The sequence below is a fragment of the Brienomyrus brachyistius genome, chromosome 1, assembly GCF_023856365.1.
Source record: "Brienomyrus brachyistius isolate T26 chromosome 1, BBRACH_0.4, whole genome shotgun sequence".
Taxonomy (NCBI): Eukaryota; Metazoa; Chordata; class Actinopteri; order Osteoglossiformes; family Mormyridae; genus Brienomyrus; species Brienomyrus brachyistius.
Genome location: NC_064533.1, coordinates 230,284 through 250,173, shown reverse-complemented (window position 1 = coordinate 250,173; position 19,890 = coordinate 230,284). Strand labels below are relative to the sequence as shown.

The 19,890-nt window shown below is 49.1% G+C and overlaps 1 protein-coding gene across 1 annotated transcript; it reads left to right on the top strand.

The window, feature by feature from the left end:
* Window positions 1-14,979: 14,979 nt before the first annotated feature.
* LOC125744737 (uncharacterized) lies at window positions 14,980-18,737 on the top strand. Its single transcript, XM_049016898.1, has 5 exons — window positions 14,980-15,323; window positions 15,982-17,032; window positions 17,945-18,110; window positions 18,549-18,587; window positions 18,703-18,737. The coding sequence occupies exons 2-5, from the start codon at window positions 16,274-16,276 to the stop codon at window positions 18,735-18,737; spliced, it is 999 nt and encodes a 332-aa protein (XP_048872855.1). The 5' UTR covers window positions 14,980-15,323; window positions 15,982-16,273.
* The last annotated feature ends 1,153 nt before the right edge of the window (window positions 18,738-19,890 follow it).

Sequence of the window (19,890 nt, the reverse complement as noted above, 5' to 3'; positions counted from 1 at the left end):
CCTACTTTGAACTTGGATCTGACATGTACATGTTCAAAATGCGGCACTCACTGGGTGTCAGTACATCCGTCATATCCATGTGTAAATGTGGATCCATGATCAACATATGGAAAATGCGGACCTCGCCGAGTCAGTCAGCACATCTGTAATATACATGTGTCATTAAGGATCCATGATCTACATGTTGAAAATGCAGCCCTTGCCGGGTCAGTCAGCAGATCCATCATATCCACGTGTAAATTGGGATCCGAAATCTACATCTTGAAAATGCGGCTCTTCCTAGGTAAATCAGAACATCCATTATATCCATGTGTAAATGGGGATCCACCATCTACATGTTGAAAATATGGCTCTCGCCAGGTCAGTCAGCAGATCCGCCCTATCCATGTGTAAATTGGGATCCGACATCTACATCTTGAAAATGAGGCTCTTCCTAGGTAAGTCGGCACATCCGTCACATCCATGTGTAAATTTGTGCTGTTGCCTAGACAACCATAAACTCCACTAAGCCTGCAACCATTAATATTTAGAGTAAGCAAAACATTATTGTTGAGTTTGAGAAATAATTTCAATTTGAAATACTTCTGTGAGGTCTGCACTCACGAGACGTTGCAGGCTTATTCAGACATATATCTAGTTTATGCACGGCAAAATGCTTCAAAGAAAATAAGAGACTTGCAAGCATTGATTGCAGAAAAAACACTTTTATTTAAAGAATAAAGGACAAAGAGCTCAACATAAATGTTCTAAATTAACATAAAGACAGCCCAGGCCACAAAGTGCACTAACAAACAAAAAAAAAAGAAAAACAAAAGTTCCAAGCCCACCAGACATTTTTTTTTATAAATAACAAAAAAACACAACTGCTCAGCAAAACAACCAAAAAAATTCTCTGTGGCATAGTTAGGGCCTCACCTATATTTCAAAGAAACACTTTTATTTACATAAAAAAGAACAATGAGTTCAATGGAAATGTTCATTCCTCCTCTCTCGCTCCATCTCCTTCTGTCTATAATATGGCACAAAGACATAGCTCATCAGTAAGTCAAAACTGTAAAAGAATAGCAGTGACATTAGCAAAACAATTGCTAATTGCTTACAAGGTTTTGACCAGGCCCCTGAAATTATCATAAGCTCCATGTTTTTGCATTCGGTTATAAGTTGAGGGTTGTTTGCCAATACTGTGTTGATCTGAAAAGAGAGCATTCTCCTGGAGTATTGTTTCTAATTTTCAGCAACAATTGACAGTACATTATGCTTACACGTGCTTACAATATTAGTGGTTACTGCCTCATGCCAGAATGCAGCGAATGATGACTTCACCATTTGCTTCTGTGACTCAGGATATACTAATTTCCTTCCATGCACTCTGGTGGATTTCATTGAAGCCTGAGTCCGCGACATAAAACCGGTCAACTGTCTCAAGACTGTGGCACATCAGATGAGCCACCTGTGACGCCCGCTCCGTCCGCTCCTCGTGTGTGCCACGCCCCCTAATTACCCACGTGTGATTTCCTGATCGTGCCCAGTCGTGTCTTGTTTCCTGCTGCCTTGTTTCATGTATTTAAGTTCCTGATTTGTACTAACCCGTGTCTGTCATTGATGTTAGTCGGCGTGCCATGTTCCCGAGTCCTCGTCCTGCTAATAAATCCCCGTTTGCCCTGATTCTGCCTGCTCGCCTGCTTCCTGCCCGCTCGCCCCGTCCGTGCGCCTCACCCGCAAACGCCGAGCGTGACAGAATGACAGACCGCAAACAAGCAGCTTCCGTAACTGTGGAGGACTACCGCAGTTACGTCGATCAGCTGCTATTTTGGATCGCCCAGCCCGGCATCCGGGAAGATCCCCCGGCCTGGGATCTCATCAGCCGGAGCTGGGACATCCTGGACCGGCTGTCCCTGGAAAGGGACGCGCACCTCGCGGAGGAGGTGCGCGATAACTTCCAGCGGGTGGCCGAGCTCCGTAAAGAGCGGTGGGTTGCGCCACGCGAACCGGGGACCATCCTCCCGCCGTCCACTTTCTCGGACAGTGCGCAGCCTACCCCCCTGACGGTGACGCGGAGAAGGAGGAAGAAGCAGACGGTCGCCCGGACGATCGTCCTAGGGGCGTGCGCTCTCGTCCCCGCCTCCTTCCCAGCTGGTGAGCTGGAGGACACCCTGAACGACACGGAGGTCCTCAGCGCTGCCAAGCTGCCCTCCCAAGCAGCTTCCCCGGTCCGGAGAACACACCGGGTCACGGTACAGCTGGGACAGCCGTCTCCGCGACGAGCGGCAAAGGCCGAGCCTGAGGAGCTCCCTCTGCTCTTGCCGCCCACGCAGCCGCCGCCCTCGGACTTTGCTCCCACGCGGCCGCCTACGCCGCTCGCGCAGCCGCCTGCGCCGCTCGCGCAGCCGCTCCCGTCTTCGCCGCTGCCTCCCCCATGCGCTGCGCCCCAGCTGGAGGTCCCGAGTGAGCCCCTGGCCATCGCTGATCGGTTCTTTGCCCTCCAGGGGCTGTACTGGAGGATGATGGAGGAACCTGCCACACGGGGCTTCCCGGAGGGGGAACAACTTGCCGTGCAGCTGGGGCAGGCTTTCGCCGCGTTCTCCCCTACCTCGCCTCTGAGCGACCTTGAGAGGTTGGCCGAGGATCTCCGGAGGCTGATCTCTCTCCGGAGAGCAGTCCCTGACCGCCCTGCTACAGCCGCTTCCGAGGCGCTTCCCTCTCCGCCTGCAGCCCCTGCTCAGGCCGAGCAGGCAACCCCTGTGCCTGCAGCCCCTGCTCAGGCCGAGCAGGCAACCCCTGTGCCTGCAGCCCCTGCTCAGGCCGAGCAGGCAACCCCTGTGCCTGCAGCCCCTGCTCAGCCCGAGCAGCCGCCTTCGCAGCCGCCGCCGCCTGCGCAGCCGCCTTCGCCGCCTGCTGCAGCTCCCGGGCAGGCGCCCCCACTGCAGCCGCCTCCTGTTCCTGACCGCGCTCCTGTTCCTGACCGCGCTCCTGTTCCTGACCGCGCTCCTGTTCCTGCAGAGGCGCCCCCTCTGCAGCCGCCTGCTGCAGCTCCCGGGCAGGCGCCCCCACTGCAGCCGCCTGCTGCAGCTCCCGGGCAGGCGCCCCCACTGCAGCCAGCTCCTGTTCCTGTCCCGGCGCCCCCACTGCAGCCGCCTGCTGCAGCTCCCGGGCAGGCGCCCCCTCTGCAGCCAGCTCCTGTTCCTGACCGCGCTCCTGTTCCTGACCGCGCTCCTGTTCCTGACCGCGCTCCTGTTCCTGACCGCGCTCCTGTTCCTGCAGAGGCGCCCCCTCTGCAGCCGCCTGCTGCAGCTCCCGGGCAGGCGCCCCCACTGCAGCCACCTGCTGCAGCTCCCGGGCAGGCGCCCCCACTGCAGCCAGCTCCTGTTCCTGACCGTGCTCCTGTTCCTGACCGTGCTCCTGTTCCTGACCATGCTCCTGTTCCTGACCGCGCTCCTGTTCCTGCAGAGGCGCCCCCACTGCAGCCGCCTGCTGCAGCTCCCGGGCAGGCGCCCCCACTGCAGCCACCTGCTGCAGCTCCCGGGCAGGCGCCCCCACTGCAGCCACCTGCTGCAGCTCCCGGGCAGGCGCCCCCACTGCAGCCAGCTCCTGTTCCTGACCGCGCTCCTGTTCCTGACCGCGCTCCTGTTCCTGACCGCGCTCCTGTTCCTGACCGCGCTCCTGTTCCTGTCCTGGCGCCCCCTCCGCCTGCAGCAGCTCCCGAGGCGCCCCCTCCGCCTGCAGCAGCTCCCGAGGCGCCCCCTCCGCCTGCAGCAGCTCCCGAGTAGCCCCCTCCGCCTGCAGCAGCTCCAAGTCCTGTCGCCCTAGTCCCTGAGGTGGTCCCAGAGGACTCCATCGTGGCTCCTCCCTCTTCAGAGGTGGAGGAGCTTGAATGGGACCCCTCGGGGACCGCACTAGTGACTCCTTCACCCTCACCCCGGCGACATCGACCCCGACCGGGGGTCGGTATGTCTGTGTCCCGCAGGGGGAGGGGGCACAGACGTCGGACTGGGGTCCCTCCCGCCCTGCCCCCTGGCTCGCCCTCCCTCGCCTGCGCTCTGGCTCGGTTGGCGCCTGCGGGTCCTGGCCCTCCGGATCGGCTGTCGCCTGCGGGTTCCCCTCCAGTACCTCGTCGCCCCGCCTCGCTCCCCCCTCCGGTGCCTGGTCGGCCGCCTGCGGGCTCCCCGACGGCGGCTCCTCGGTTGCCTGCGGGGCCCCTACCTCCGGCCCTCCACCGGACGTCGCCGCCTGCTGCGGCTCCCCCCTCCTCCGGGCCTTCGCCGTGGGCCCCTCCTGCTCCCTCGTCCCCTTCCCCGGTGCTCCCTCCTGCTCCCTCCCTGGCCCCTCCGCAGGTCCCTCGCCCTGCCTCCTCGGCCCCTCCGAGGTCCCCTCCGGCTCCGGCCTCCCGGCCGCCTGCGGCCCCTCCGGCTGCCTCCCGTCGCCCGCTGGGGCTCCCTCGGGCTCCCCTTCCTTCCTCCTCCTTCTCTCCCTTCTTTCCTGTCTCTGTCCCGCCTGTCTTTGTTCCTCCTCCTGCCTTTGTCCCGCCGTCCTCTGTTCCTGGTCCCTTTGTTCCGCCCCGCTCTGTTCCTGGTTTCCAGTCGTTCCCTCCCGTCACTCCCGCTCCTTTTGTTCCGCCTGTTCCCTCTGTTTCTCCCTTCCTGGTCTGTCTGTCAGCCTTTCCTGTCTTGTGTGGTGTCCTGTCCTGGCTCCTGCCTCTTTGTCTGTTTTGCCTGTCCGTCTTGTTCCCTGTTCCCCGTTGATTTTTTTTGCTCTTGTCTTTCAGGTCCTGTTCTGCCTCGTCCCGTCCGTCGCCCCCATCCTGGGCGCGCCCGGTGTAGCGCGCCTTTGGGGGGGGGTTCTGTGACGCCCGCTCCGTCCGCTCCTCGTGTGTGCCACGCCCCCTAATTACCCACGTGTGATTTCCTGATCGTGCCCAGTCGTGTCTTGTTTCCTGCTGCCTTGTTTCATGTATTTAAGTTCCTGATTTGTACTAACCCGTGTCTGTCATTGATGTTAGTCGGCGTGCCATGTTCCCGAGTCCTCGTCCTGCTAATAAATCCCCGTTTGCCCTGATTCTGCCTGCTCGCCTGCTTCCTGCCCGCTCGCCCCGTCCGTGCGCCTCACCCGCAAAGCCGAGCGTGACACCACCAAGCACCGGAGATTTGCTGACAGGTTCCGATCTATGAACAAGGAAGAAAAACTGATTTGTCTGCAGACAATAATGTGCCATATGCTAAAGGCTTTAACATTGTTTTGAAACTTTGACTTACGCAAGTTGACACAGCCGCCCTATGACATGTGACATGCCACAGTCCTTGCATGTCTGCTTGACGAGCTGTGTTAACTTATAAATAAGCTGCCCGGATGACTTAAAGAAAACAGTTTTGGGCTCCCTCCTATGTCCCGGAGGAAAGCATCTCAGGACTTCAAATTATATGTGTCAGTGATGCTCCCTCTGGTCGAGGGCTATATGTGCCCTACCGTACGTGCCGGCTATTTTGTGGCGATAAAGCCGATGCAGGTATTCCTTGCTTTTATGGAATAATGAGCTCCACCCAGAGCATCTGCAAGCAAAATACACTCAGTGACATAAAAAGCACCCAGACCGCGTGGTGGAAACTAAATGAATCTGCACTTGCTGAAAGGTCATGTGACCGTACTGCAATGATTACTGTATCAAATCAAACAGACAACAGAGTTGGTTCTATGTGCAACTACTGGTCCCATTACAAACCATAATCATAACATTGCGAAGTTTGACTTACGTGATTTTCATTCTATGACTTTCAACTTACCAAGAGTTTCAGGGATTATATTGGTCAACTCTGTTGCCGAGTTCCCGATGTCACTGACTTTGAGGGCTAATAAAAACGTTTCTAAAAGTCACACATCTATGAAACTTTACAGGTGTGTTTGTCAATGTCCTCAGTGTATGCAAAGCTTCTTGGTCACACGGCCTTGGGCGCAGGTACCTTTAAGTGGTTTGCCACTCTCTGGTGAGTGCTGTGGTCTTGAATGTCTAATCTCACACTTTTAGCTCACATGAGCCAGCCCTGAGAACCCCTGACACTAAAGGGTTAATAACATCCATTCTATAAGGGCTAGACTCCTGAAATTTCAGACCCCTAGCTCCAGTTATGAGTTGGAGTTATGAGCTGATTTCTAAAAGAAGCCCAGTATGGGGTTGTCAGTCTAGACAAACACAGGCATTTTTTTGCTCAGACAGGAAATTACAATCAAAATATGCTCCTCTGAATTGAAGGATGAATAAATTAAGGAAGCATAATTGTATGTATATGTATGGAAGGGATTAAAGAGCCGACTGTCTACTTTCAGAAATATTTTGAATCATTATCCTAGGTCATTCCTACGCAGAGTTATGGCCTGTAAAATGAGAGGTGGGGTGCCTCCATTCACTTAACATTGCCGACACAATCAAGTTCAAAAGATCACTGCAGGCCTTTTGTAAGGGATACAGTTATAAAACTTGTTCCTGCATATGTCTGGTTTGTCTGAACCAAATTTCAGACCTTTAGCTCCGCCGGGATGCCCCCTAATGTTAGTTTGAGACCTTGAGTTGACCATCCTTTTCAAGAAGTGGCAGAAAAAGTGCAAGCACTCACGATAAAAAATGGACTCATTCCAAATTAAAGAAGCATAATTTTAATTGAGATATATGAAGGGATTAAAGAGCAGGCTGTTTAGTTTCAGAAACACTTTGAACAGTCTTCCTAGCTCAGCAAATGTGGTTAGGGTAAGCCTAATGAGCAAATGTGGTATTTACATATGTGAATATGGATCCAGGATAAACATGATGAAAATGTGGTTCTTCCTACCTAAGTCAGCAGACCTATCATATACATGTGTAAATATGGATCCATGATCTACATGTTGAAAATGCAGCCCTCACCGGTTCAGTCAGCAGATCCGTAATATCCATGTGTCATTAGGGATCCAAGATATACATGTAGAAAATGCGGCCCTCGCCGGTCCAGTCAGCAGATCCATAATATCCATATGTGTCATTAAGGATCCACGATCTACATGTTGAAAATGTGGCCCTCGCCGAGTCAGTCAGAACATCCGTAATATCCATGTGGCAATAGGGATCCAAGATATACATCTTCAGAATGTGGCTCTTCCTGTTTCACGCAGCAGATCCATGATATCCATGTGTAAATGTGGATCCACAATCTACAAGTTGGAAATTTGACTCTCGCTGGTTCAGTCGGCAGATCTGTCATATCCATATATAAATGTGGATCCACAATTCACATGTTTAAGAGTGTGGCTCTTGCCGGTTCAGTCAGCAGATCTGTCATATCCATGCGTAAGTGTTGATCAAAGATATACATGTTGGACATGGGTTAGTCTAAAGTGGAAATCTGGCCAAAAAATTCTGTAATTTCTGTAATAGTGAAAATATGGATATGGTTAGTCTAAGTGCAAATCAGGCCTAGCTCATTCACAATTTCACTAGGCAAACCTGGCCTAGCTAATCCACATTTCCACTGTGAAGGTCCGGTGTACAAAATTCATATTTGAACTGGGAAAACCTGGCCTGGCTTATTCACAATATCACAGTGAAAATCTGGCCTAGCTATAATGTCTATGTATGTGGACCTAAGTTAGTTTAAAAACCACAAATACACTCTGAAATGCCATAAATGCTATACCAGAATGTAAATATGTAATTTATGTAATATAAGTGAACTGTGGCAGTTTCAGATTTTAAACCTGTAAAATCATGAAAAGGAAGAGGTCTGCCACCTAGTGGCAAAAAAAAGTACTTAAAAAATAAAATCCAAGTATTAATTACCTAATTTGTAATCAAGCATGTGTAATTTGTACTACATTAGGATTTTTCATTGACAGTTTTGTTTTTACTGAAGAAAATGTCCATGATTTCACATCCTGTACAGGAGTTCCATCAATCCCATGTATTTCATCTGTGAAATTACATGATTTGAAATAAATGTCCCTAACCCTAAACACTCCTGATGCCTATGGTCACTAACCCTAGGGCTTATTAATTTCTAAAAATAATATAGTATTCCCCACTGTGCTACCCTTTGGGACAGATGTTGGGTGAAATCATTGGGATTGAGAGTGTGCTTAGGGGTGGATGGCACTGGATTGAGTCTGGGGAAGTTAGGCACTGGGAGGTTCCCCCAGGGGACCCCGGGAGTTAATGGCGATCCCACAGGAAGTCGTCCGTGGGGGGGGGGGTACAAATGTAAGTCCCTGAAAGCAAACAAAAGGCCATTTAATACAGAACCTATATAAAGGTCAATATAAGGGCACATATCTGTTAGCGTCATTGCTGCTCCTCGTGTGGTTCCCCCGGGTTGGCTGCTCTTTGTGCAGTACTCCTCTGTTCCGTATCTCCATCACCTCCACTCCCTGAAAAACAATGGGATGAAAAATGTATAAATATTGGGTTCAAAAATTTAAAAATTATTAGGCGTTAATTGGGAAAATCCAAGCACTAATATAGGGATGGCGTGAGGCACATAGGTGGGTGGATACAAGGTTGGATTCCAGGCAGGCCCATGCACAACTGTGGCCCTGGGACACAGGATGGGGATTCCCCAATCTCAGACCTAACCCTAACTCAAACCCTGACTTTATATTGTAACCCCTAACACTTAACCCCTGACTCTAGACTGTAGTCCCTAACCCTTCACCCTGGACTCTAGACTGCAATCCCTAACCCTCAGAAAAAGTAGAGCCCCTAAATACCACCAGTGACAACAATGCAGGCCCCACAAAAATAATTTCCCCGCGATACAAACCTCCCACAACAGCTAAACGGTGGAGAAAAACAGCAAAAACCCCCGCAGCCTCTTCAACTTAAACAAAGTCCCAAACAAATCATAGTACAACCTCAAGTACATCACACAACGCATAGTTTTGACTCCAGCCCAGCACAAAACTCTAATAACAATGTAAGTCAAACAAATTACCTTCATGACATCTTCTTCATAGGTCCCTGTACCCCAAGCTTCATCTGCTGTTAGTTTAAATGTTTTGGTTAAAGATTCAACGTTTTAGGTTGAAGATATTGCCAAGTTGGTGCGTACTGGGTTCACACGTCTCCAACCTCAGTAGTTTAACTGCTGACACCAAAATGAAAAAATCTGGAGTGCTGTATCTTTTATCTATTGGATCACGTCCCTCGGATCTACTTTGAAGCGTAGTTTATTTAGTTCCAGTAGTGGGGAGCCATGAGAATCAATGTGACTATTATTTTTATGGATAATTTTTTTTATTATTATTATTGTTATTTTTATCTGAATATTGAATAATGGGTGTATAAATTGAAGCATTTGGGAAGTTAGTTCTGGCTACTCTCCAAAGGTACTGTAATTGCTTTATTGTCGTGTTATGGGGTTGTTGTTCCCAGTTGTTAAGCCCTATTGAGAAGATAACCTTTTGTACTAGTGGCTGCGGAGGTAATTTTTGGAGAACCATTGCAATGTGGCGGAAATTAGTCCCAGGAAAACTATCTGTCTATATTTGAGGATCTTTGATCTGAGGAATCCTGCTTAGGTTTGAATCTCCAATAAAGATAATTGGCTTATGGAGCTTCAGTGACCACTCTACAGTTTTCCTGTCCATATTAGGATGTCTGTGTGGCTTCCGAGTTTTAACTTTCACAAGGTCCTTAAAATCTTCCTCCGATGTTGAAGAGGATGTGGGAGATTTCAAACCCCGTAAGTGTGGTGTTATGTGCCGGGTCCCTGTATATAATTTTTGAGGGGAGGGCTCAATTTGGGCTCCAACTGTGGGATTATATCCCTTCCGTTGCCCATTCATCATATTATTCTCCTCTATAATGGGTGGGTCCACCAGAGCTGTAGCTTCTGGGGTACAGGTACCTATGAAGGAGACATTTTCATGGTAAGTTTTCGAATTTGATATTCTATTGGGAAGGTCCAAAGCATTCTGAACGTGGTGATGTATTTCTGCTGTCTCAATAATTTGTTTTTTTGCCTTTTTTTGGGGCTGATAATTAACCTTCTGTACTATGCTGTTGTTTTAAATGGCCTGCATTTTCAAGGCTAGTTTTAGTACTAGGATTAGCATGGTCGCTGTCCATGGTTTTGGGGGGATCCAATTTGTCAGCCAGTTGGATTGTTATAGTTTGTTTAGTTATTTGTAGAGTACTGGGCCTAAGTTTCTGTACCTCCCATTCCCTCTGCCTGTGACGCCCGGTCCGTCCGCTCCTCGTGTGTGCCACGTCACCCTAATTACCCACGTGTGATTACCTGATCGTGCCCAGTCGTGTCTTGTTTCCTGCTGCCTTGTTCCATGTATTTAAGTTCCTGATTTGTACTAACCCATTGTCTGTCATTGATGGTGTTACGTGAGACCTGTTCCCAAGTCCTGTTTCCTGTCCTGATCCCGTGATTAAATCCTGTTCGTCCCGAATCTTGCCTGCAAGTCGTGCTTTTACCACTCCTCGAGCCTCACCGACCCCGCCTGCTCTGCACACCCGGTTCCATATTGCTGGCCTGATTGAGATCTGCTAAAACAGTGTATCTATTTTGTAGAGTAACCATTATAAAGGTACCATTCCAAAACAAGGCCCTGAAGGAAATAAAAATATTTTCCCACCTTTATGATGGTAATATCTTGGGTCAAATGGATGTCACCCCCGGAGTCCGATGTCTCCCTCTGCGTAGGCCGTCTGTTGGTGAATAGAGTCCAGGCCTGGAGGCCTATCATTGGGCCTTCACTTTTTGAGGCTTTTCTGGCATGCCTGCTCCTGGGGACAAACTTGTGGATCTCCTTGGTGAGCCTATCAATATAGTTGTAGTCCTTATGGTCCTTTTGCTAACCCAGCTTCTTCTCGGGGAATTATAACAACCATAGTGGTTGCTTTTTAATTCCCCTCGGCCCTCCCCGCATTGGTTAAAAATATACTTTATTATTTTAAAAAATGAGTGTTTCTCTCAATTAAATGATCAAAATAAAATAAATACACTGTTAAAATGTTTGAAAATCTCAAAGAAAGTCCTAAAGTTTTGCATCAATGATGCTTCATCAGAGCACAAACAGAGGCCTCTAGTGGAACCCAAACTAGCTTTAAAGGTGTAAGTGCTGATGTGGCAGTGTCATGTGACTGGAAACCCCGCCCCCTCCCTCCCCAGGTAACCAATCATTTCCCATCCCCCAGCCTCCCACCCCATTTTTTTTCTCTAATCCATATCAAGAAAAGAGGAAAGGAGGAAGTAAAATGGCACTGGCTGAGTTAGGTTAGGGTATATAATAAAATAAATAGGGTATATAATAACTTATTATAATAATTTTCAGAATGCACTGGTGCATTAAACCTGTATTAACTTTTCCCCTTTCTATTATTTTAGGTTCCCTTGGTGGAGATGCCCATACCCCCAGGCAAAGACGGCGAGAAGTCCCCAACTGCGAAAACGGCACCCCTTAGTGGTTTAGCTTTGGTATCGCGTCTGCAATTTTTCATTTAAGTTGCCCCATGAGGAAATGATCTATATGTTGGGTGCTGTCCTCAAACTGCCAAAATGAAATAAAATAGAAATGCTTATGGAAATGAAAAGTGAAATAAAAAAATAAATATAAATAACAATGGTAGAGGTAGCGCACCAAAATGGTGTTTCAGTCTTGTTTCCCCTCCCTGTGTTATCCTCTTATTTATTTGTACCTCCCAGGAACCTCCTGGTGAGAGGGTTAGGGTTAGGGTTAGGGTTGATGGTGGCGGAAACCCCCGAAGGCAGTAAAGGTGTCCTTGAAGGATCTCCTCCATATAACCTAAGTAAGTTACTTGTATCACTTTTTTTGTGTTTTGCTGTTAAAGAGATTTTTTTCCCAAAAAAACTAAACAGGGATGTTCCCGGTGTCAGTTTGCGGGTTTGGACGGGCAGGCTGGTGGTTAGAAAGCAGGGAAGGATGAGGCAGACAGGCAGAACACAGGGAAAACCGGGGATTTATTAAAGGGAAGACGGCTATGGGAATTACAGGACATCATAACGTTATACTAACATCAATGATGGACAAATGGCAGGGCAAGACGTGGACTGAAATAGACCGGACAGGGCGAAACAACAAGACACAGCTGGGCATGATTGGGGAAGCACACGTGGATAATCAGGGGGCGTGGCACACACGAGGATCTACGAGCCGGGCATGACAGAACCCCCCCCCCCAAAAAGGCGCGCACTCTGTGGGCAGACAAAATACGCACATGGGCAGAAGCCAGGACAGGACCTGGCACAGGATGGGAAATGCAGACAAACAGATCAAGAAAGGCGACACAGAGGAAACAGGCGGGATGAAAGGGCCAGGAGTGAACGGAAGGAACACAGGGGGATGAGGAGCAGAGACAGGAGGAACAAAGGGATGAGGAACAAACATAGGAGTGACAGAGATAGGAAACCAAGGAAGAAAGGACAGGGGAGAAAGGGGAGCCCAAGGAAGCCCCAGCGGGTGACAGGCAGCAGCCAGAGGGGCCACAGGCGACTGGGATGCCGGAGCAGGAGGGGACCTCGGAGGGGCTGAGGAGGCAGGGCGAGGGACAGGCAAAGGGGATGAGGAGGGAGTTGGAGGGGGCACCAGGGAAGGCGATGAGGGAACTGAAGGGGACACAGGTGACGGTAAGGAAGGAGGAGGAGCCGCAGCAGGCTACGGCAAGGCCACAGCCAGTCTAGGTGACGTCTTCCAACGTGCTGGAATTGGAAGGACCCGTAGATGATGGAGGAGCTGTAGTGGGGGAACACGCAGGCAACCAACGAGGAGTCGGAGGTGGGACCGAGGCAGGGTGACGAGGCTTCGGAGGGGGACCTGCAAGCGACCACTGACCCGGAGCCCTAGGACCAGCAGGTGCCCCCCGAGCCCTAGCAAAGGCAAGCAAGTGCGGGGTGGGACCCTAATCCTGCGCCTGTGTCCTCTCCCTTCCTGGGACACAGACATGTGGGTATTAGGCCGGGGTAGACCTCACCGGGGCAAGGGAAGGGAAGACACTAGGAAGGTCCCCAAGGGGTCCCACTCAAGCTCCTCAACCTCCAAGAGGAGCGATAGTCGGGTTGTCTGGGATCTCCTCGGGGACTGGAGCCACCTGTGCAGGCAGTTTAGCGGCAGTGGTGACCTCCGAGGTGATCGGGAAGCACTCCCGATCACCAACAGGAAGAGAAGCGGGGATGAGCATGCAAGCATCTAGGGCGATTGTCGGGGTGATTGCCGGCTTTCTTCTCTTCCTCCTCCTCTGGCTCACGGTGGCGGCGGGAAGCTGCACCATGTCTGACAGGATGGACGGCGGGAGAACAGCTTCTGCCACCTGCGGCGTGACCCTCTGCTTGGTCAGCCGGGTCATCCGCCGGAGGTTTTCGCACATCTCCTCTGCGAGGTGCGCGTCCTCCTCGAGGGAAATCCCATCTAGGATGTCCCAGCTCCGGCTCCCATCTAGGATGTCTTCCTGTCCTTCAACCTATTTATTAACTTGTTTTCTGTGTATTGTTTTTCCCCCCGCCCCGTGTGGAAATCTAGTGGACTTGGGACATCTTGAATGGCTGTAGCGCCCCCTAGTGGTAATAAACCAATCCCAACAATTATGTTCAAATTATTTTCTAGGATTTTGTTTTAGGTATCCCCGTCAGGGACGACGGAAACGATGAAGACGGCGGTGACGGCGAAGACCCGGGATGGCGACAGTGGCGTACCCTATTGGCCCCTCTCACTTATCTTGGGTAGGTAATTTACCTTATTGTTATAACCTACATTTTTCCATACTGCTCGGTGTCCCCCCAGGGAAGAAGGTGATCCCGAGCTGACCATTGGAGACCTTATTTAAGGCACCCTATGAGGGTAGCGGGGTAGACCTGCCATCTATTGCAAATATGCAGCCAAAGGTTTGTGGAAAAGTGACATTTAATAAAAACGAATGAACAAACAATTAACCCCAAAATACATCCTTTCTGGGTCAACAGATGTATACCTAAAAAAGTAACTGAAATAGATACATCCCCAACATCTCCCTTCACAAGGATCATGTAAAAAATGGGGGGGGGGCTTAAGGGGAAAGAGGTTTTTTTTTTTTGGGGGGGGGGTTTAGGGAAGAGGAATAATAGAAAACTTTGGATAGAAGCCAGGGGTAAAGGTTAGAAGAGAGGAGATGTATGGGGGTCCTGCCAGAAAAAGAATTTTTAGAGGGTGGGGTTAGGGGAAGAGGGAATCCATAAATAGAGGTTAGGGTTGGGGAAAGGGTAGGGGTTTAGGGTTAGGGATGGGGGAATCCCCAAGACCGCGGTCCGAGCCGAAGCCGGGGCCCACGTTTTGCACTGGCCTACCTCATAGTGGTTTGGCGCCCACCCATTGGTAACCCCACCAACGCCATCGCTGCCAAACATTATGTGGCTTGGATAAGCCTACATGGCCAAATTATGCGGCTTCAATAAGCCTACAGGGCCTAATAATGTGTGGCTAAGACAAGCCTACTTTTTTATATATATGGGCCATAAAACATTTAACACGGGACCTTGTGTCAGGTTCCGACACGTGTTTTGGGCTGCTTTGCCCTCATCAGGAAAGCAGCAATTAATTAATTTTTCCATTTTGTTTTTCAGGGGGTGATGGAGACGAAGGACCCCGAAAAATCCCACACACCAGGTTGCCAACCCAGAGGAGCAAGAGGAACAGCGACACCAGCAGGTAGGTATTTTCCCTTATATTGACCTTCAATAGGGTTCAACAATCATATAATAATGTTTTTCCTTTTTAAATAGAATGGCACCCCCACAGATCTGATATTCTTGAAATGCGGCTCGGGTGTGGCACCACCAAACCTACGCCAGCCTAAGAAATAAATGGCACCCCCTGCAGATCTGGCTAACCGCCCTATTTTGGCTGTGGTGACTGGCTCCCCCCCCCCGTGGTATCACACAAATCCCCAGTATCCCCCAGAGGCACCTCCCAGTGCCCAAGACCCCCCACAGGGTCAATCCATCACCATCCTGGCCGAATCCCATACAAATAAAGACATTTTTATCACCACTGTGTCCCATGTCCTTCCTCCTCGAAGGCCTGAGGGAAATGAGGGTAACACAGTGGGGAGAAGGTTATTATAACTGTTGCGATGAACGTCATTCCAGCAAGTGGTTACGTCGTTCACGCAAGTGGTCATGCGGAACCAAAGTTTACTCACCTGTGTGCACCCGAGGGGAAGGCATTAACGGACGCACCTGCTCTTTATTTTGGATAAAGTCGGCAAAACGCATTGGTAGCGCGACAAGCAAAGGGTCAAATCTACACCAAGTGCTTCTGGAACTGTGCTGTGATTGTGTACTGAAAAGTAGACTCTGAACGGACAGCCGGTAAGACCATGAACCATGCGTGTTGGAGACTTTGTTGCAAATGTTATTTGTAGCAAGCACTACCTGTTGCGAGTGGGGTTTATTTCTTAATAGGGTGCGCTAATGAGGCATTGAGGCGCTGGTGCTGGCTTGTAACATTATATGAGTTGTGGTATTTGACTGTATTAGAAATAAATGGTGTGCTGTAAGTGTCTCAATGACAATATGTGGAATGCTGTTTTATTGATTCAGATGTTTGCATTAATGTGGTTTAAAAGGGGGGTTTCTATTTTTAGTTTATCTAAAAAGTTAAATATTAAATTGCTAAAAAGAAAAAAAAGTATTAAGGGTGAACTTTCCTTTTAATAATTCATATGGGCAGAAGTGTTAAACCTATTGTTCGATTGTCTAATTGGTTAGCTTTTCATTGCAATTTATTGCGTTGAGTAACTCATTTATGTGTTTCCCCAGTGGTTTGATTTTAAACTTTGATGTTTGGAGGAATTTTATTCAGAACAAGTTATGTATAATTGTGTGAATTTAAAGCTGAGATTGGTCATTTATTGTATATTTTGTTGGTATGTATATATATATATATATATATATATGTGCATTTAAAGTAAAATTTTGTGTTTGCTCATAAGATAGATTGGTGAAAGTTGGTGTTTTGTGGTTTAAGGTTTTTCACCTGTAAATGCCTGGCTTGAGGAAAGCGAAGATAAAATAAAAAGGGATAAAGAGTCCAAAAAGAAGGCCTGGTTATTCTGAGTGAAATCCAGTTATATGTTCAGTTTTGGTACATCCCTATCAAGTGAGGGGTAAAGCACAGTAAGAATTGTGATCACTTGACAGTGAAAAACCGCTGTAAGTTGGTTTATGAAGCTTCAACTAAGCCTGCCCACTTAAGCTCCTGTCTAATAGCTGCCAAGGCAAGCCCAGTACCTCCCATTTAGAGTTCACCAAGGTTTAGAATGGCCGAGTCAAAGTCTCTGAAGCAATTAAAGAGAGAGCGAATGACTGCCAAACAGCGGTTTTCCCGACTAGCAAACTCCGTAATGAAGTCTTGCAAGAAAATGTCGGCCGATGAATTGATGGAAGCCTTCAATAAGGTTGTGCTGGATGCTGATAAGGTCTTGGAGGCGAATGAGGAGGTGGAAATTGCCTGGTTGGAGGAGTTGGAGCATGTGTCGACCCCGAAAGAGAGCATGAGAGATGACATCAAAAGGACAGTGGAGGAGTGTGAACAGAAACTTGACGACGTGGAGCACTTCGTTCAGAAGGTCCTATGGGGAAATTTCGGCAACTCTGAATTGACTGTGGCCCTGGAGGCTGCTGAAAAGGAGTGTAAGCGCCTTTCGATGAGTCAGCCTGGCCTGAAGTTGGAGGTGTATGAGTTGATGCTTAATCACCTTGAGGGGCTGGTAAAGGCAGCGAAAGAGGCTGTTTTTCGATGGAGTCGTTGGATCTCAGATGCAGAGCGGCCTGACTTTCAGCAGCGTATGAGGAACATAGAGAGTTTGTTGCCTGAGTTGATTTCGGGGAAGGCTGACCTATTACAGGCGAAGTTGGAACATAATGGGTCCTCAGATGCAACCCTGCCCCCGCCTCCAGCTATTAAGCTGAGGCCAACAGCACTCCCTCGGTTTGATGGAAATAGGCGGAACTTTTACCTCTGGAAAAAGGAATGGGAAGCATTGCAAAAGCAAGGAGAACCCACTGGGTCCAAGGAGGTGAGGAAGTTTCAGCTTTTGGATAGTCTTGAGGAAAGGGTGGCAAGAGAACTCCGCTTGCCAACCTATGGAACAGCTGATGAAATATTTCGGGTTCTTGGAAATCGGTTTGGAAATAAATCAGCAATTGCCTTGGAGATTGTAGAGGAACTGCAGGCTCTGCCTCCAGTGAGAGGCCATCAGCCACGGAGGGTTGTGGACATGATACAGGTTGTTGAAAAGGCCTTGTATGACCTTAGTGAGTTGGGAAATACGGGTGCTTTGAGGAATCCTCTTGTCACGAAATCCTTAGAAAGTAAACTGCCTGAAAACTTGAAAAAGGAATGGTTGGTCTATTCGGCAGGAGAGGAGGAGGTTGCATCACCTGAAGGTAGATTTGACATGCTCCTTAAGTTCCTGAGAAGTCAGGAAAAGATTTATGAGCAGTTGGACCAATTAAGGGACGATGATTCCAGTAAGAGAGAGATAAAAATCCCACAAAAGCATGCCCGGACCAAAGCCACTAACTCGTTAGGCTTTCAAGCATCTTGCATTGTCTGTGGAGAGAGGGGTCACAGGAAGAAGTTGTACTACTGCAAGAAATTTAAAACGCTTCGAGTGGGGGAAAAGAGGGAGGCCGTTAAGAAGTTCGGCGCTTGTGTGAGGTGTCTTGAGATTCGCGATGGTGACGCAGAGTGTAAGACCACCTTCCTGTGTAAAAATGAGGGGTGCAAGGACGCTCAAGGCCTAGGTCATCACTACTACCTCTGTCCCAAGGTTGGAAGCAAGGAAGGAGACCCAAGGCGGTTGAGGCCCAGTCCAGCAAGAGCTGAAGGGAAGAGGTATACTGAAAGCCAGGAAGAGTTCCTAACGAGCTTGCCCCCTGATTTAGCTCAGCGGTGTCGGAATGTGTTCTGCAACTCTGTCTCAAAGACATTTAGCTTACCCTTTCCAGAGAAGGGGTTGCTAGCGGAGAATGACCTCAAGGAGTTTCCAGTTATAATGATGATCCTTGAGGTCACTGCCAATGCTGGGCAGAAGATTGGAACTTTGATAGACCTGGCATCTGATACCAATTATATTACCCATGAGGCTGCTGGTGAGCTGGACTTAAGGAGTGAGGATGTGACCCTTATAGTCCATGGAGTTGGCGGAATGCAAGTAACAGTTCAGACCAAGCGTTACCTGCTGAAGATACGGGTCAAAACCTCAATGGGAGCCCTGAAGTCTCATCAGCTTGTGTGTTATGGGCTTGATAGCATTGCAGAGGTTAACCATCATGTGTCAGCAGAAAGACTGCAAAAAATATTTCCTCATGTTCCCTTTCATCAACTGGTCCGCCCTACTAAGATTAAACTCCTCATAAGCCATAAGGAAGGGCAGCTTGTCCCTCAGAAGGTGTGCTCTGTTGGGGACCTTGTCCTGTGGGATGGGCCTCTGGGTAAAACAGTGGGCGGTTCTCATCCAGATCTGTTAGAAGACGCTACAGTCACTGTCCACGATTCTAAAACTCATTTTGCACGCTCCATGCGGACAGCGGCTGCTGGATATAAAGAGATCACCAGTGACTACTCAGGTAAACTTCTTCGACTCACTCGGGCTACTATGTCCTCTGTCAACCGAGATTTTATGGATTGGTGGAGGTGGGACAGCATTGGGGCTGCTTGTGAGCCTCGGTGTGGTGGCTGTAGATGTGGAAATTGCCAACCTGGGGGAAAGGAGATGACTATTTCCGAGGAACGAGAGCTGGAGAAAATAAAGGATGGACTTACTTATGTGACTGAAGATCACCATAGCATAAAGCCACACTGGCATGCAAGGTATCCCTGGATTGAGGACTTGGGAACGCTGCCTAACAATAGGGGAGCTGTTGAAGCAACGTTCCTGAGAACCGAGAAGCAACTGACAAGGGAGATTGAATGGAAAATGGCCTATAAAGCACAGGTCCATGACATGGTCGAGCGGAGGGCTGTTATTAAGCTTTCAAAGGAAGAGTTGGAAAACTGGACCGGACCAGTATGGTATATCAGTCACCTAATTGCACCGAACCCTCACTCTGTTACTACACCAGTCCGTCTTGTGTGGAATAGTAGCCAGAAATTCAGGGGTCAAAGCCTAAATGACTTGCTCATTAAAGGTCCAGATGTCCTCAACAGTATACGTGCTGTTCTAATCCGGTTTCGGCAAGGGGTGTTTGCTGCGCTTGGAGACATAAAGAAAATGTATAATTCTGTATGGCTCGAGGACCAAGAGGTACATCTTCATCGCTTTTTGTGGAGAGACTCTGAGGATGAGGATATTCAGGAGTATGCAATTACAAGAGTCAATATCGGTGATAAGCCAGCAGGCTGTATCGCACAAGTTGCCATGCGTGAGACAGCAAATTTGCCCATGTTTAATCATCTTGTTGAAGAGCGTCGTGTGCTGGAGCAAGACGCTTACGTAGATGATGTGCTTACATCCCATAGTGATTTGAACCAGCTCAAGCAAATAACGGCCAATATCGAACAAATCTTGGAGACTGGTGGATTTTATATGAAACCATGGGTTTACTCCGGCCAAAGTGGGAGACCAGAATCCAAGGACCCTGAGGAGAAGAAACCTGTGGTGATGGTCCTTCCGAATCAACTCCCTGATGAGAACAATAAAGCTTTGGGCCTAGGCTATGATCCGGCGAGTGATAAACTTCATTTGATGACAGCGGTAAACTTCTCCAAAAGGAAAAAGAGGATGAGATTGGGAGAGAACTTGTCTAGAGATGAAATCAGGGCGCAGGTGCCAAACCCGCTCACTCGTAGAGAGCTCCTGAGTCAAGTTTCTGGGCTGTATGACCCCCTTGGTCTTGTGACACCTGTCAAGCAAAAGGGAGCCATTTTGGT

What these genes read in the sequence shown, in the direction of transcription:
- LOC125744737 (XM_049016898.1), top strand. Translation starts at nt 16,274, where the DNA reads ATGGCCGAGTCAAAGTCTCTGAAGCAATTAAAGAGAGAGCGAATGACT. An exon ending in AACCCACTGGGTCCAAGGAG is followed by an intron (nt 17,033 to 17,944) that starts GTGAGGAAGTTT and finishes TCTGTCTCAAAG; the next exon opens with ACATTTAGCTTACCCTTTCC. An exon ending in TATTACCCATGAGGCTGCTG is followed by an intron (nt 18,111 to 18,548) that starts GTGAGCTGGACT and finishes CCATGCGGACAG; the next exon opens with CGGCTGCTGGATATAAAGAG.